Source organism: Jatropha curcas, chromosome 5 (genome assembly GCF_041381405.1).
Source record: "Jatropha curcas cultivar XTBG-Jc1 chromosome 5, XTBG_Jcur_1.0, whole genome shotgun sequence".
NCBI lineage: Eukaryota > Viridiplantae > Streptophyta > Magnoliopsida > Malpighiales > Euphorbiaceae > Jatropha > Jatropha curcas.
Window position 1 is genome coordinate 20,197,957 of NC_143155.1, and position 15,442 is coordinate 20,213,398.

The 15,442-nt window shown below is 34.4% G+C and overlaps 2 protein-coding genes across 4 annotated transcripts; both read right to left on the bottom strand.

Annotated features, from left to right (window-relative positions):
- Window positions 1-509: 509 nt before the first annotated feature.
- On the bottom strand, window positions 510-3,380 carry LOC149496357 (uncharacterized). The gene is made up of 8 exons (XM_089721331.1): window positions 2,897-3,380; window positions 2,280-2,736; window positions 2,043-2,185; window positions 1,741-1,994; window positions 1,595-1,688; window positions 1,012-1,117; window positions 772-904; window positions 510-716 (listed from the first exon to the last, which is right to left on the bottom strand). Exons 1-8 carry the CDS (start codon window positions 3,378-3,380, stop codon window positions 510-512), a joined length of 1,878 nt encoding a protein of 625 aa, XP_089577457.1.
- Window positions 3,381-11,605: 8,225 nt separating this feature from the next.
- LAS (GRAS family transcription factor) lies at window positions 11,606-13,906 on the bottom strand. Of its 3 annotated transcripts, none has more exons than XM_012226479.4 (2): window positions 12,527-13,906; window positions 11,606-12,055 (listed from the first exon to the last, which is right to left on the bottom strand). In XM_012226479.4, exons 1-2 carry the CDS (start codon window positions 13,719-13,721, stop codon window positions 12,039-12,041), a joined length of 1,212 nt encoding a protein of 403 aa, XP_012081869.2. In that variant the 5' UTR covers window positions 13,722-13,906; the 3' UTR covers window positions 11,606-12,038. The 3 variants fall into 3 exon arrangements, with proteins under 3 accessions (XP_012081869.2, XP_089577204.1, XP_037494023.1); XM_037638095.2 differs by having other exon boundaries at window positions 11,607-12,055; window positions 12,488-13,906; XM_089721078.1 differs by having other exon boundaries at window positions 11,606-13,905.
- Between the last annotated feature and the right edge of the window lie 1,536 nt (window positions 13,907-15,442).

Consider the following 15,442-nt stretch of genomic DNA (forward strand, 5'->3'; position numbering starts at 1 on the left):
ATGGGCCATTGAAAATATGTAATATATTTGAAATATTATAATTATTTGAAGTATGCTTAAATTGCAACATTACCTTATATATATTGGTGATATATTATGTTATCTGATAGTAAAAAAAAAAAATGTTTATTTTGTAGAATGTATGCATGAGTGATGTCATTAATCCTTCTCTTCACAGCCACAACAAAATGTTAGAGAAATGATAAGCAGGAATTTTAGCCATTGAAAGCAGACTCTCTTTTGTTTTTCAAGTATTCTTAGAAATTTTAAGATTTCTACATAATAATTTTTCTAAGTTTGTAATTAGTTTTCCTTTTATAGTTTTTGTTGATATTTCTGTTTTTAAATTTTTATTTTAATTTTTCTGTGCAAAAGTTTGCATTTTGGAAAACAAATTAATGAACTAAAAGAAAATCACATTTTATTTATAGTTTTTCTTATTAAAATGAAAATTTCTTTTTTTTTTTTTTTTGGTAATGAAAAGAGACTAAACACCGCTAGCTATGGCATCAACAACCATGAGCCACACCACAAAGATCGTGATTGATACAAGGCAGAATATCCACAGGAGGAAACTCCAGAATCTGCAGGTCTTGGGACATGGAAGAAGCATGCTTTGAGAGATAGTCCGCGCAAGAATTTGCCTCACGGAAAGTGTGACACAAATGAAAATTAGGACGAGCCTTTAGCAACTGCCGGATGTGCAGAACAAGGACCTATGCTGAGCAGGCAGAGCAAACTTTCCCTGAACAATATTTACCGCTAACAGACTATCAGATTCAACCACCAACTTAGAAATCCACGAGAAATTGCTAATTGAATGCCAGTAAGGAGACCCCATAGCTCAGCTCCCAAAACCGTTGTAATCCCAATCTTGACAGTAAAATCAACTTGCCAGACACGCCTATAATCACGAATTAATCCACCAGTAAAGGCCACTGCCCCATGATGAGGAATGGATGCATCAGTGTTGAGCTTAAAATAAGGAAAATATGGTAAAGTCCAACTCACCCAAATCTCAGAGCTAGCAGTCTTTTGACCCCATTAACCACCGCACTAGGGGGCAAGGTAATATAATCCTTCACCAGCCTATAAGCCAAATCAATAACGGTAGCGACTGTAAGAGAATGATCTTGAAAAACAACTGCATTTCTGCTTTTCCACAGGAACCAGCAGATAGCACTAAAAAATGAGGACCAAGGAACCTCTCTGAAAACCAAATCTGTAAGCTGTAGATTCCAAAATAACCAGTCCGCAATATTCCAGGAAGAATTAAATAAAAGAGATTGAACATCTGGCGGAATCGTTAAATGCCAAACTTCGAAAGCCAAAATACAGTTACGCATGACGTGAAGTCCCGACTCAAGAGCAGTGGGACAAATGGGACAACAACCATTCTCAGCCAGATGACGACGTTGACGTTCCAAATTGGTAAGAATACGATCATGAGCAAGGAGCTAAAGAAAGCTTCTAACATGCTGGGGACCTTGCCATTTCCAGATAAGATTCCAATTATAGACAAGGCTCGTATCATTAGAGGAGAACAAAAGCTTATAAGTCGATTTAATAAAAAAAATCCCTGAGCTGGACAGACCCCAGTAGACAAAGTCCTGTCCTGAGAGAGGAGGAGGGGGAATTGCCATGATTCTATCCAAAAACTCACGACCCAAATTCCAAATTCCAACTGCCTGAATTGGTAACATAACAATTAACAGTCGCTTCTTGCATAGAGAGAGGAACCTGCAGAACAGCTTCGTTAAGCAGAATCAAACCAACGTCCAGCCAGCTATCCAACCAGAAACGAACAGAAAGCCCATTACCCACAAACCAGAGTAAGCCAGATTTTATAGCGGGAAGGGCATTGTAAATCCCTCTCGCCACAGCAGAAGCCCCTGTAGTCGAAAACTCAGCTGGAAGCAAATTGGAACCCATTTTATATTTCGAACGCATGACCTGAACCCAAAGAGCCTGAGGATGATTGATAACACCCCAAGCTAATTTCATAATAAAAGCATTGTTCAAAATAGGAAGATTTCAAAAACCCAATCCACCAAAACTCTTCGGGCATTGAACTTGCTGCCAAGGAACAAGAGCAACTTTTCGACAAGAACTAGGAGAGCCCCCAGACAAATTGACGACACGATTTATCAATCTCCTGACATACATGGCTGGGAAGGCAAGTAGTCTGCATAGCAAAAATAGGCATAGCTGCAATAACTGATTGAGAAAGGGTAATTCTACCTGCCAAAGACAATTGGGAGGCCAACCAACCATTCAACCTGTGCGAGACAACTTCCAAAATGTGGTGGTAAGTACGTTTGGTAATGTTGCCATGGAGAAGAGGCATGCCAAGATACTTGCCAAAAGAAGAGACTTCCTTAAAACCCAATGTGCTAATAAGACTTCTGCGGGAGCTGGCAAGAACATTTTTAGAGAAGAAGACCGTAGTTTTAGCGCTATTAACTTTCTGGCCTGAAGAAGAGCAAAATGCAGCTAGCACATCTTTAATAACGGCAGCTTGATCGTTAGTAGCTTCAGCAAATAACAATAAATCATCTGCAAAAAAAAGGTGAGAAAGAGGAGGGCCATTCCTATTGAGACGAATTGGCTTCCAAAGTTTACGTGCAACTGCAAGAGATATACAATGAGCCAGCCTCTCAATACATAACACAAATAAATAAGGTGATAAAGGATTTCCCTGTCTTAACCCTCGAGTAAGAGCAAATTTATCCGATTCTAAAGAATTTGCATAGAAGATGTAGAAACACAATTCATAATTAAATGAACAAGAGACTCAGGCAGGTCCAAATCCTTTAAAATGTCAGAGAGAAAGCTCCAACTAACCCGATCGTAGGCCTTTTCGAGATTGATCTTGATGGCCATAAAACCTTTTCACCCAGTTTTTTTTTCCGCATAGTATGAACCACCACCTCTTGAGCAAGAATAATATTATTAGTCATGTGTCTGCCTGGGATGAAACTATTTTGAGTAGGGATGACACGACGGAGAATCAATTTTAAACGGTTAACCACTACCTTAGTGAGAATCTTATAAACAACAGGGCAAAGGCTAATGGGCCGAAATTGAGAAATCAAAGTAGGATTATTCACTTTAGGAACAAGGACTAAAGTGGTAGAATTCATGTCCGGATTAGTACCATTACCAACAAAGATCCGTCGAATTTCCGAGCATATATCAGTAGCCACAATAGGGCAAAAATTTTGAAAAAATCCGGCATGAAGGCCATCCGGGCCAAGAACCTTCCATGGCCTCATACTAAAGAGAGCATTTCGAATCTCAGAATCAACCATAGGCCAAGACAACTCTTGAATAAGAGCAGACGGGATAATAGGGAACATACCTTGAATCGGGAAGTTCATAGAGTCAATCAAATCATCCGTCTACAGATTCTCAAAAACATCAATGGCTAGCTTCTTTAAATCCATAGGATTAGAGACCCAGTTACCGTTAGAGTCCTGGAGCACTTCAATTCTGTTACGCTTCCTATGATTCAAAGTTTTAATGTGAAAGTATGCTGTGTTTCTATCACCCCACTGAAGCCAATCAGCCCTAGGTTTTTGAAACCAAATTAACTCTTCTTGCTGAAGCACTCTATCCAGCTCCACCTTCAGAGAATATTCCAGATCACATAGACCTTGAAAGAAATGTCGCTCAAGAGAATTTTGGATTCCTGCAATCCGCTTTAAGAGTGCCTTCTTTCTGTAGAACACGTTACCAAAAACATATCTATTCCACGATCTGAGATTAAAAGTGCTCAGAAATAGAAGTCAAGAGATTAGAGCCTTGTTGCTAAGAAGAACAAACAAAGGAATGGAAGTCAGAATGGATTAACCAGGCCGCTTGAAAACAGAAACTTCTCCGTGAAGGATGCGGACGGTAATTATTATCAAACCGAATAAGAAGGGGTCTATGATCCAAATGAATGCGCAACAAGTGATAGACACTAGCCTCCGGAAAAGCGAGACGTCAGGGAGCGTTACAGAGAGCACGGTCCAGACGTTGATAAAGGGAGCCCCGTTTTCAGGTAAATTGAGGACCTTTGAAACCCAAATCAATGAGATTGAACTCCGTAAACCAAGAAATAAAACTTCTACATATACCAAGACGATTTTGAGACCCCCTTGCTGCTCCGACACAAACAACAGAGAGTTAAAGTCTCCTGCCAGAAGCCAAGGGAAAGACTGTCCAGCTCAAGATACTTCAAACGATTCCATAACTCAGCACGACGGCTAGCAACGGGGCTACCATAGATGGCAGTAAAGTTCATTAAAACATGATCATTACGAGATATTTTGCAGTGAATATATTGACTGTGGCTCTGCAAAATATTTACTGAATAAATATCTTTCCATAACAGCCAAATCCTGCCCGAAAAACCAATAGCTTCAACCCTATGAGAAAAGGAATACCTCCAACTTCTTGATAACTTTTTCTGCACGAACACCACTAATCTTGGTCTCCAGAAGAACTAAGAAAGCAGGCTGATACAGGCTGATACACTTGCAGTTGAAGAAGTAAAAAACGCAAGAAAGAGGTGCCACCTGCACCTTGGCAATTCCAAATAAACATGGACATGATTGATCAGGAAAAGAAAAGAATTAATCTATCAAGTATGGGTCCTTCCCATCTTCCTCTGGAGTTGAATAGTTCAAAGTTCCATCATCCTCAACAGACGGTGGAACCATACTATGATCGGTTGAAAAGTTTGACTCCGGTACCAACATACTATTACCTGACCCAGAGGTAGAACTTAAATGGAAAACATCCATAGGCGAGCTGTCCGGGGGCTGTTGGTGGTTCTCAAAAGTACCCAAAGCATGAGTGGGAACTCCGACACCATGAACATTAATATCAGACTCGGCCTGTACCTGCTTAGAAGCTGTTGACGGTCTAGGAATTAGCTCCAGATGAGCCACAGAATGGCGCTCGGGATACAAAATCGGACCGTTCCAAGTTATGTTCGTAGCCTGCTGTCGATCCTTGTACTGAAAAAATTCCCCATTATTCTCAACATGAGTTGACCAATCCACCACCTTGTCAGCATTGTGACGACTAGCAGGATGTTTCGTTTTCATACGTGGCCCTGGCTGAGTTCTTGGAGAACCCCAGAAACACTACTCCCCTTATGTGTTTGAGACGAAATCACCTGACCTCGATTGTTGGGCAACATAGGGTTAACAAATTGCTGTATCACACCATTTGATTCCTCATTATCGTCAGCAAGTTTAGCAAAACAATTGCCAGCAGGTTCAGGAGATTTCTCCGTTCTCGCAACATGTTTCCTACCTCGTTTAGTAACCACCATCCATGGACCATAGGTAGGAGCAGTAGTCTCAACTACTTCCTTGTCCAAATTCTCTTGCGCTGGAATATCTGCCTCTGGTTCTTTTCCCTTAAAAGGGCAATAGTTAATCCTATGTCACAATCTTCCACAGTCATAACAAAGCTCTGTAAGACTTATATACTTCACTTTTTGGACTCGCCCATTCAATTTAAATTGAGCAACCAAAGGCTTTTGAGGGTTCATAGATATAGCAAGAAGCGCAAACTTCCCCTGGATTAAATCACCTGTGTTATAATCTATCTTCACAACTCTTCCTATAGCTTATCCAATGGCTCTAAGAACAGTTTTGTGATACAGATGAAGGGATAGGCCAGGAAGACGAGCCCAAATTGTAATCGCATGGACAGAGGAATCATTAAGGTTGAAACTTGGGTCCCAAGGTTCAACCATTAGGTAGCTTCCAAACATGGTCCAGGGGCCATCTAGCAAAGCATGGTGATCGTCCGTAGAGTTGGAAAATTTGATCATAAAGTACCCATTACCTAGCTCCCATACTTGATGGTAACTAAGGTTCCAAAGAGATTGAATACGATTACACAAGGCCTTATATCCAATCTGTCGTCCCAACAAACGAACTACTATAGCTTGTCGCCACTTTTTAGATAACAGATTGGTTAACCTGGAAGAAATCGTAACTTCTGGATTATCTCCCTGGTTAGAGATCATGACATCACCATCTAGCACAGAAACATCCTCTTCCTCAAAGTCCATGTCAGCATCATTATTATTTCCATTAACCAACTTGTCTCAGAATGAAATCGTGGGATTAACAATCGGGTCCTCATCAGAACGATGGCGAACGTTTTTAGTTACTCGGTTAGACTCCAACAGCGACGGCTGGGCCTTGACGGCCGGTGAAGGATCAGACATTAACCCTAGTTCAATCACTCGGTAATTATTACCCAATATGTAATTAAATATGTTTTTCTTTTACATTTGCAAAAACAAAAATACTAAAATAACAACTTCTTAAGTAGAAATTGAATAGTAAAAATTAAAAACTTGTTAAGCAGAAGTCTGCACTGCAGTAATGTCTAAGGTATAAGAAAATCTTTTGAGCAAGATTTTGTTTCCACTTTGTAATTAGGATTTTCTGTGTCTCCTTGGATATTTATTGTCGTTTTTCTGTTTGCTATTAAGATTTTCCAGCTGCTTCCTTCTTAAAGGAGGAAGGAAAAGAGAAAACGACATTCAATTCATAATATTTGTAGCTTGTGGTTAGATTTAAATCCTTAAAGAAGTTGCGTTTTTGCATTTTTTTTCTTTAGTAGCTTTCAATTTTATAAGAAATCTAATGATTATGTTATATTTTAAGTTGATCCATTATATTCTTTTATTTATAAAAATATATATTATTAACTTCAATTTGTAAAATGACACTTGTTGAACTCAAATTTAGAAAATTTTCAAGTATTAGATATTGTATTTACTGAGTCGAACATCTTATAATTTTTTAAAATAATTTATTAAATAATAATTCACATTTTTCATTATTTTGATGAATCTTTAAAGTACAATTTTAATTATGAGTTTAAGTATTTAATAGTGCAATTTTCAATAATAACATTATATTAAACATAAAAATACCAAGTAATTAAATATTACAGGATATTTAATTACGAAAATGATACTTTTTTGACAAAAAGTTATTTTATTTTAATATTTGACTAATGATAATATGAGACATATTAAAAAGAAAAATGAACCTATTTTTATAGAAAGAAAAAAAAGTAATTTATTGTGATCTAAACTTTTTTAAATTAAGTTTTAATTTTTTTATATATCCGTATTCGTTTTACAGTATTTCTTTTAGAGTTTCTCATAGTTTCTAATCAAGTTTTGTTTTATGTTTTTGTCAGATATTTATTTCTGTTTTTAACTCTAATTTTTATTTTTACAGACTAATGGAATAAGCCGTAACTGAAATAGGTTGAATTGATTTTGGTTCGGTTCCCCTCCAAAAATAAACCACTCTTATAGGAACCATTGCGAATGAATCGAAATGCCTGATTCCAAATCATTATTTTAATAATAATAATAATAAGGTTTTGTTTAGAATCTATTGTTAGAACCTATTGAAATGTATATATTTAATGGGAAAACAAAAGAATTTGCTTGAGGAGTAATGCCACAAACTAAACTGACACGTGGCCACTCTTATATTGACGGTAAGAAACCAAGTATTTTATGTTACATAGACAATAATAAAACATGTATTATATAAAAAGTAATTTATTTTTTTAGTCGACCGATATGATCTGGTTCGTATTCTTGCTACTCACGTAAAGATTAGAAGTTTTAAGTATCTATCGACCACAATCACTAATTTGATGGGTAGAATAACGGATTACCTTATTGTATATACCACAATATTCTTTCAGCCATTTTCACCTTTCAATAAATAAATAAAAAGTAAATTTTTTTAAGTCATGATTTGAGATTTCATCGGGTATGAGGAGAGGGAGAGATGGAAATTATTTGCGTAAATTGGGTCCATAGCCACCCTTATAGATCAAATTAATGACACTAAAAATTCTTTAAAAAATATTCCGATTTTATCTTTTTTTTCCAGTATATAGTCAGAAATACCCTAATTTCGATAAAAAAATATTATTTTCATTGATTTAATCCATGAGTGAAATAATGAACTCAGTCGAGATAAAATCTTCCTAGAAAAAGGTATTCGATAGGAAAAGGTATTCGAAAGGACAGTCGGAGGGTTTGAAGGGCAAAAATGAAAGTTTGGGGTTGTGGCGGAAAATTTATTTTTATTAGTTTTGGTGTATGAGTTCCGCAAATCATTTTCTTTGTTAATTTAAGGGCACTTGTAATGTTTAAGCCTTTTTTTCTATAAAAATAAATCAATGGACCTTTATTCTGTTTTCCCAAATCCTATATTTCTTTCCATTATGAGATTAGTCTTATTGCGAAATTTGTGGCTGCCAATCTTTATAAGTGCTTTTTATAAATTGGACTCTTAACATTATAGAGATCAATATATCTGCTTTAATTAAACGTGTCTTATTATTTACGTCACTCGATAGACATAAATTAAATAGCATGGTTACCTTCTCAAGTCTAATTTGTCCATATCGTTTTTATACTGGACATAGAATCTCTTGAATATATGTCCGATACTTCTTAAAACGTGTAATATTAATTTTTTGTTTTATTAATTTTCAACTTCTCTTGAACATTTCTATCACACTTTTTTGATATTTTAGAGACTTTTGATTTTTTTTTTTTTGAAGCTCATAGATAAAATGATTAATCAGAATTTTAAATTAAAGTCTTAATATAAAATATATAATTATAATTGTTTCCATTTAAAATTAAAATTAAAATTAAAAAACATAAAAAAAACTTGATGTTAAAAATATTCATAAAAAACTGAGAATTAGCATGTTGTTTCCATAATTTAGTCAATTCTATTTATTTTTCTTAATTTTCTTTACAAGTTTAAATCCAAAAAAAAAAAAAAATCAAAATAAAACAAAAATACGAGTTGACAAGCACTGGCACTTGTAAAACTTGATGATAGAATAACTCCCATATATATTTTATTATTTGGTTCTACAGTTTTTTTTTTTTTTTTATTCAAAGCAAACCGTGTTGTATTCCATATCCTGTATTTATGTGTAATTTAGGATATCAAAACCAATGAATTTTTTTCTTTTGAAAGTTTTCTTCATTCATGAAGATCGAACAATCGATCTAACTGGAAGAAATATTATGATGGTAGAAATTAATAGTAATGCAACATAAAGTCTGTAATTAAATTCTCCCAATAAATAATCTTTTGAATCACAAAATAAGACACTTTATATTATATTCTGTGTGGACTTTCTACTTCATTTCTTTCTACACTAAAACACACAAAACATAGACAGGACCAGAAAAAGGAAAGCATATATGTATAGAATCAGAATTATTTGGGAAGAAAGAAAAAGAATGGACAAGGTGAAAACGGGAATTATATATATTATTAATTAAAATACTAAATAGGTGGAAGATACCCACTATCTCATAAACAAGTATTATTTACAAAGGAATATCCTTATCACACTGCAAATCAGCATCAGCATGAGCTTTTTATTTTTATTTTTATTTTTTTATATTTAGCTTTCTAAGTACTATCATTGAATGATTAAAGTTTTTGTTTGTGGCTGCAAATAATCCAAACCCTTAATGGATCCTAATTCCTAAAGATCCCATTTTATCATTGTAATGATTGTAACAAATGACAAACGACAAATAGTTTTAGTGTTTTTTTTTTTTTTACTTTTATTTATGGACAAGTAACAAACACAAGCCAAGAGGTTACGTCTGAATCAGATAGATGGATAGATAGATAGAAAGAAAGAAAGATGGATTGATAGATGGAAGGGAAGGATGGAATAATGATTCTCTGTATGTGATACCATGCCATGCCCTTTGCACCAACCCTAGCTTAGCTTAGCTATTTATATTATATACAAATAGCTTCTTTCTATTTCTCTGTCTTTAAGTCTTGCCTTCAACACGCAAACTCTAGCTATAAGCTAAAAACACTTTGTGTGAATGCGTGGACATCACCCTCTCTTGTGACCATCTTATCACTGTCAGCTACCAATGTGGCAACCTAAAGGTTTATTATGGTCTTATGGTTTTAGCATTCGGTCTCTCTCTCTCTCTCTCTCTCTCTTCAGTCATGCCAAATATCCATTACAGGGAACCATTTTGTTTTTAGAGAAAGGTTATATATCCTGTTCTACAACATAAATGAAATGTAATGAAAATGGCTACATTGGGCAAGTCATAATGAAACGTAATAAAATGTAGTCAAAGGGCATAAGATTTCTTAGTTATTGAACTTTTGAGTCATATAGAACTTTCGAGTTGAGTATTTGTAGTTTTTGTTATTTTTCTTTCTCTTAACAAAATTCACTTTTGTTTTGCTGTTAAAAAAAATATTAACATTTACGTTAAGGTTTTATTACATTACATCATATTACATTATATTATGGCTCACCAACGTAGCCGTTTTTAGAACATGAACATTTGACCATTTCTAAAATCTTGTTTAGGTAGTTCATTGTAGCTTGTAACATCTTGGCGCAGTCAATCATTAAACTACTAGCTAAGAACCATACTTTTACATTATCTTTCAGGTTTATGAGAAGCTAGCCACTGACAAGAGCTAGAAAGGCAAAAGAATTGTGGTTTGGTCCCTATAACATAGTTTAAACTCCTATATATTCCATAGTTTAGGAATCAGATTTTGGCTTTGTGTCGAGAAGCTAATTAACCATTGATCGAAATGCAAGAAAGTTGTGATGTCCTTGTATTAAATCAAAAAATGCATCAGCATGCTTAGCTTATTAATAAAGAAAAGAAGAAAATGTATGATGCAGGAAGATCCTCTATCAAGATTTGAGCACGGAACCACTGAACTATTAAGAATTCGCATAATCTTTTTGATCAATGAGAAGCTATGCAAGAGAATTCTGGTGTGTGGTCCTAACTAATGAAAAATTAAGTACAGGACACAAGAAGATCCCTATAACACAGGAGAGGGTTTTTTGTTGATAATATGCATGGTTGTAGAGGAGGCAAAGTGGGCATGAAAAGCTCTCTATTTTGACAAGTTCGATGGTTTTGTTGAGGGGACAAAGGGCAGAAATTAGGGTAATTAATTTAGGGGGTGCTACATATGAAAGACAGCAATAGGTATACACGGAGAGGGAGATATATATATATATATATGTGTGTGTGTGTGTGTGTGTGTGTGTGCATGAGAGGGTACTTAGTGCAGAAAACAAGAAAGGGCACCCCACCCTTCATGCACCCCTCTCTTGAAACCAGAAAGAAACACAAAACATACAATAGAATTGAAGGAGACAAAGGAATTTTGGGAAACAAGAGTGGCTCATTTGCAAACACACACAAATATGTTACTATCAATGTTAATTAATTAAATAAATTTCTACTATAGAATAAGAAAAAAGAATATTAAGATAAGACAGCAGTGTACGTCCAGGATAATTGCAAAAAGAGTATTAAATCAAGCAAGAGTGAAGGATTAGTATTAAAATAAACAAAAGTAAAGATATTAGTTAATTATTATATATAAAATAAAGATAAGATATTGTGCTCTAAGCTTTTGGAGATGTATTGGAATGTATTAAAGCATGCATTAAGGGATATTGATGATCAAATGCTCCACATAACAATTGTTGCCCTTTTGAGATGCCCAAGAGAGGATCTTTTTTTGCACATAATAACAGAATGAATTAATTAATTAATTAATCAAAGGAGGGAAAAAATAACAAAAAGGTTACAAATTACAAATTAATTGAAGTAATAATAATAATAATAATAATAATAAATCTAAAATGAGAGACAAAGGTGATAAAAAAAACAAAAGCAAATCATACATGTCAACGTACCCCACTACATATATAATACATCATCAAACAAATATATCTAAATCACTGCTCAGTTTCAATTGATTAGCTCCCTTGGACAGAAGAAGAAGGAGGAAGAGAAGAAGAAGAAGAAGAACAAGAAGAACAAGAAGGAGGAGAAGAAGAAGTGAGACATCAAAAAGGTGTTTGTATTTGGCGTTAGTTGAAGCTGTGTTCATTAATTCCTTCATGCCAAAACTCATCCATGGATTCCCCATGCATGCAAACTAATAAATCCTCACAGCTGAGAAAAAGAAGTTTACAAAAATTAAGAGAGGTTTATATATAAATATGTATATTGGAAATTAAATACTAACTAATAAGTTTTGACTCTTTACTAATTAAATAAGTTTATTGAAATCGTTTTCAAGATTGTAAGAGGATAAGACTGCAAGTTTGAACTCTCAATGATTAAAACCGAGTTAACCCAAAAGTGAAAATAAATTAAACTCTAACAACTCTAAATTAGGCAAAATAATCTCTAACCTCTTCTCTTTCTTTAATTTGCCTTTTTGTTTTGGTGGGTGGTGGGGATATTGATATATAGTGGGGTTTAAGAACTTTTTGGAAGGATTAATAATTACTAATAAATAATAATAATAATTAGGTAATGATATAATTGATCATAATCATCAATGCCAAGAAGAAACAGAGAAAAGGGAACGATTTTGCCAACCTAAGAAGAAAGAATTGTTAAGAAGCTGAAGATGATAACCTTCACAAGGATAATGGAGTCTTAAAAGAAGCTTAGCTTGTGATAATGCAAAAGGGCTTAATGGAACATTACTAAATCCTGAGCTTCTTAATATCATTTCCCATGCTTCAAATCTTTCATGTCTTTCTCTTCTTTCTTCTCCTTCTCCTGCTACAATCTCCATTATCTCTTTTCCAAACCATATTTGCTCTACAGCCAATCTTTCTCTGCTATTTGGCGCTACTGTTGCTTCTAAAGAGTCGAATATGGCTGTGTAGTGATCTAAAGCTTCTAGAAATCTCTGGAAGAAGAATGGATGGTTATGGTTAGCTTCTCTTTCTGCTACTGTAACCACTTTAGGGTTTAAAGCCTTGATTTTGTGCAAAAATATTCGAAGATTTCTTGAATCTTCTTTTAGAAGCCTGTGAAGGTAAAAGACGCAGTTTACTGCTAAAGCTTCGTTTGGCAGGATAGTAATGGCGGATGGAAGATGGAGGGGAAGGGCAGAATGGTCATTGTTTAAAAGAAGAGGGTGAAATTGGAATTTTAGGCCTAAAGATTGAGCGAATTTAAAAAGACGGTCACCGGTCCGGTGAAGAATGTTTAAATCGTGACCGGTTCCGGTTATTCGAAGCATCGGCGGTGGATAAAGAGTATTAGTGGAACGTTCAGCTAAAGCTTGCATTAATGGCGGCCATTGCACTCCATGCATGATATCAAAGTCTATGATATGTATAGCTTGTTGCCCTACTTCAATGGCTTCTAAAATAGCTTGATTTGCAGTTAAATGGCTAAATCTTATAAATGGAGTGATTTGGTTTAAAGATAAATAACAAGATTGAAGAGCTTCTTCCGATTCTCTACTGGCGGTACTGCTGCTGCTACTGCTTCCCGCGTCAACTCCACCGCGGTGGCTGAGACGGAAAGATAGTGCTTTAACGAACTGGTGAAGCAATCTTTCTCTAGAATCGCCGTAGGAAGAAGAGGCAGAGGATAAGACTGAAAGAAGGCGGTGGGCGGCAGAGAAGTCGGACTGAGAAATAAGCTCGGCGCAGCTTATAAGTAATTGATGCATATGTGTAGATGAAGGCGGCGGCAGTAGTGGCAGTGACGGTGGTAGTGGAGGTGGCGGTGGTGGATGTGGAAGATGTAGATCTAACGGTTCTGGTTCTTCTTCTTGGTCATGAGAAGAAGAAGAATTTAAAGAACCTAACATAATAGTAATAAAAAATAGAAGGTGGAGGCGGTGGTGGAGGTGGAGGTGGTGGTGGTTTAATGAAAATGATGGAGAAGTACAGTAAACATGTACAAGGAGAAATGAAGGAGAAGAAGGAGAAGGAAAAGGGAAGCATTGGGTTAAAGCTATAAAACCCTAATATATGATAATAGACATAGCATATGATATGATAATGATAGTAATTAATGATGATGATGATTATAGTTTATACCTAAGTTTCTATGGCAGAAACATTAATACAGGGATCTAACTGATCATTAACTATACTACAACTTCAATATTCCCCACCCACAGAAATAAAATAAAAATAATTATTGTTTTAAAAAAAATATAATTTTTTAATTTAAGTATAAAAAGAAAGGAAGGGTGTTAATGGAAATAAATAATTCACGAAAGTCAAACCCAACAATAGTTAATAAGCATTGTCCAATTTAGTATATCCCATGAGTTAACCTTAATACAAATTTCTTTTATTATTATTATTATTATTTCTTTCTTTAAGTAACATGTGAAACTATTATCAAATCATCAAATCTTATATCAGGAATTTGTACAATATGTATGTTCATGTGTTTTGTACTTTATTTTAAAATAATAAATTTTTCTACTGATACCTGACATGAATAAAATGTTATCAAATAATATTTTAAAGAAATTTTATACATGAACTAGATAGCACACTTTCATTTTTGTTGGGTATTGTCTGTGAAGCAATGAACTTCAACTTTGAATATATATTAGATGCAGACGCATTTTGAGCACTTAAAAAAAAAAAAAAAAGGATAACACACTTTAGTAAGTATTTTATTTTTTGTTCATTGCAATTTTCTTGGAGCTCGATATTTTCTTACTTGTACTCTTACTTTTTCCGTCAACTCGCAAGCTGTTCGAGCTTGACTTGAAAAAAATTTAAAAAGTTTGGTTCAAAGCAAATTCGAGTTTAATGATAGTATACTCTAAAGCTCGTCCAATGGACCTTAAAATTTTCAAACTGGTTCCTATATATAATTTTCAAGTTTAATTTTTTTTTATTTAATTTAAGAGAGAGATGTACTAAGGATGCTATAAAGGCTTAACCTCTATATTTTGCAAAATAATGAAGCATAAATAAGTAATTAGTGAATCTTTATGGCTGAATTATTCTATTCTATCCATCGTGACAAGTCATCTTGGTCTCATATGGAGATGTAGAATATCCGTAGTTGTGAATTTAAAAATAAATAAATAGCTTGGTATGTCAAAAACCATTTAGCTTTGTTTAAGAAAACCATACTTGGGATTAGAGGCAGAGAAGCAAGTTGCAATGCAACCCTTTTAAGAAATTGGATTATTACTTAATTAATAATTAAAAGATATTCCAGAAACTGTTCAAGAATGATTAAGTCCTGTGCAGGGAATCTTTCTAAGAGAAGTTATTTATTATATAATATGAAATTATTAATTGTTTGGGGTAATAATTAAGTTCTTTAAGGAAGCATAAATTCATCAATTAATTCTTAAAAATTCACTATTGTTTAGGGTTTGTTAATTATTTAGTAGTCTTGAGAAATAGAAAAGGCATCTCATCTAAAGAGGAAAACCAAAATATACTAAAAAAGAAAAAAAAGATATAATGAGAAAGCATCAACAAATATAGGATCTTCCAAGAGGAAAATAAGTAACCATTGCTTTTCCTTTTTTAGCTACATAAGTCGAAACCT

Coding starts and splice junctions, on each gene's coding strand:
- LAS (XM_089721078.1), bottom strand. CDS start 13,721: ATGTTAGGTTCTTTAAATTCTTCTTCTTCTCATGACCAAGAAGAAGAA.
- LOC149496357 (XM_089721331.1), bottom strand. CDS start 3,380: ATGAACTTCCCGATTCAAGGTATGTTCCCTATTATCCCGTCTGCTCTT. Junction 2,737..2,896: donor TATGCGGAAAAAAAAACTGG/GTGAAAAGGTTT, acceptor CAAATTCTTTAG/AATCGGATAAATTTGCTCTT. Junction 905..1,011: donor CTGCTAGCTCTGAGATTTGG/GTGAGTTGGACT, acceptor TCGTGATTATAG/GCGTGTCTGGCAAGTTGATT.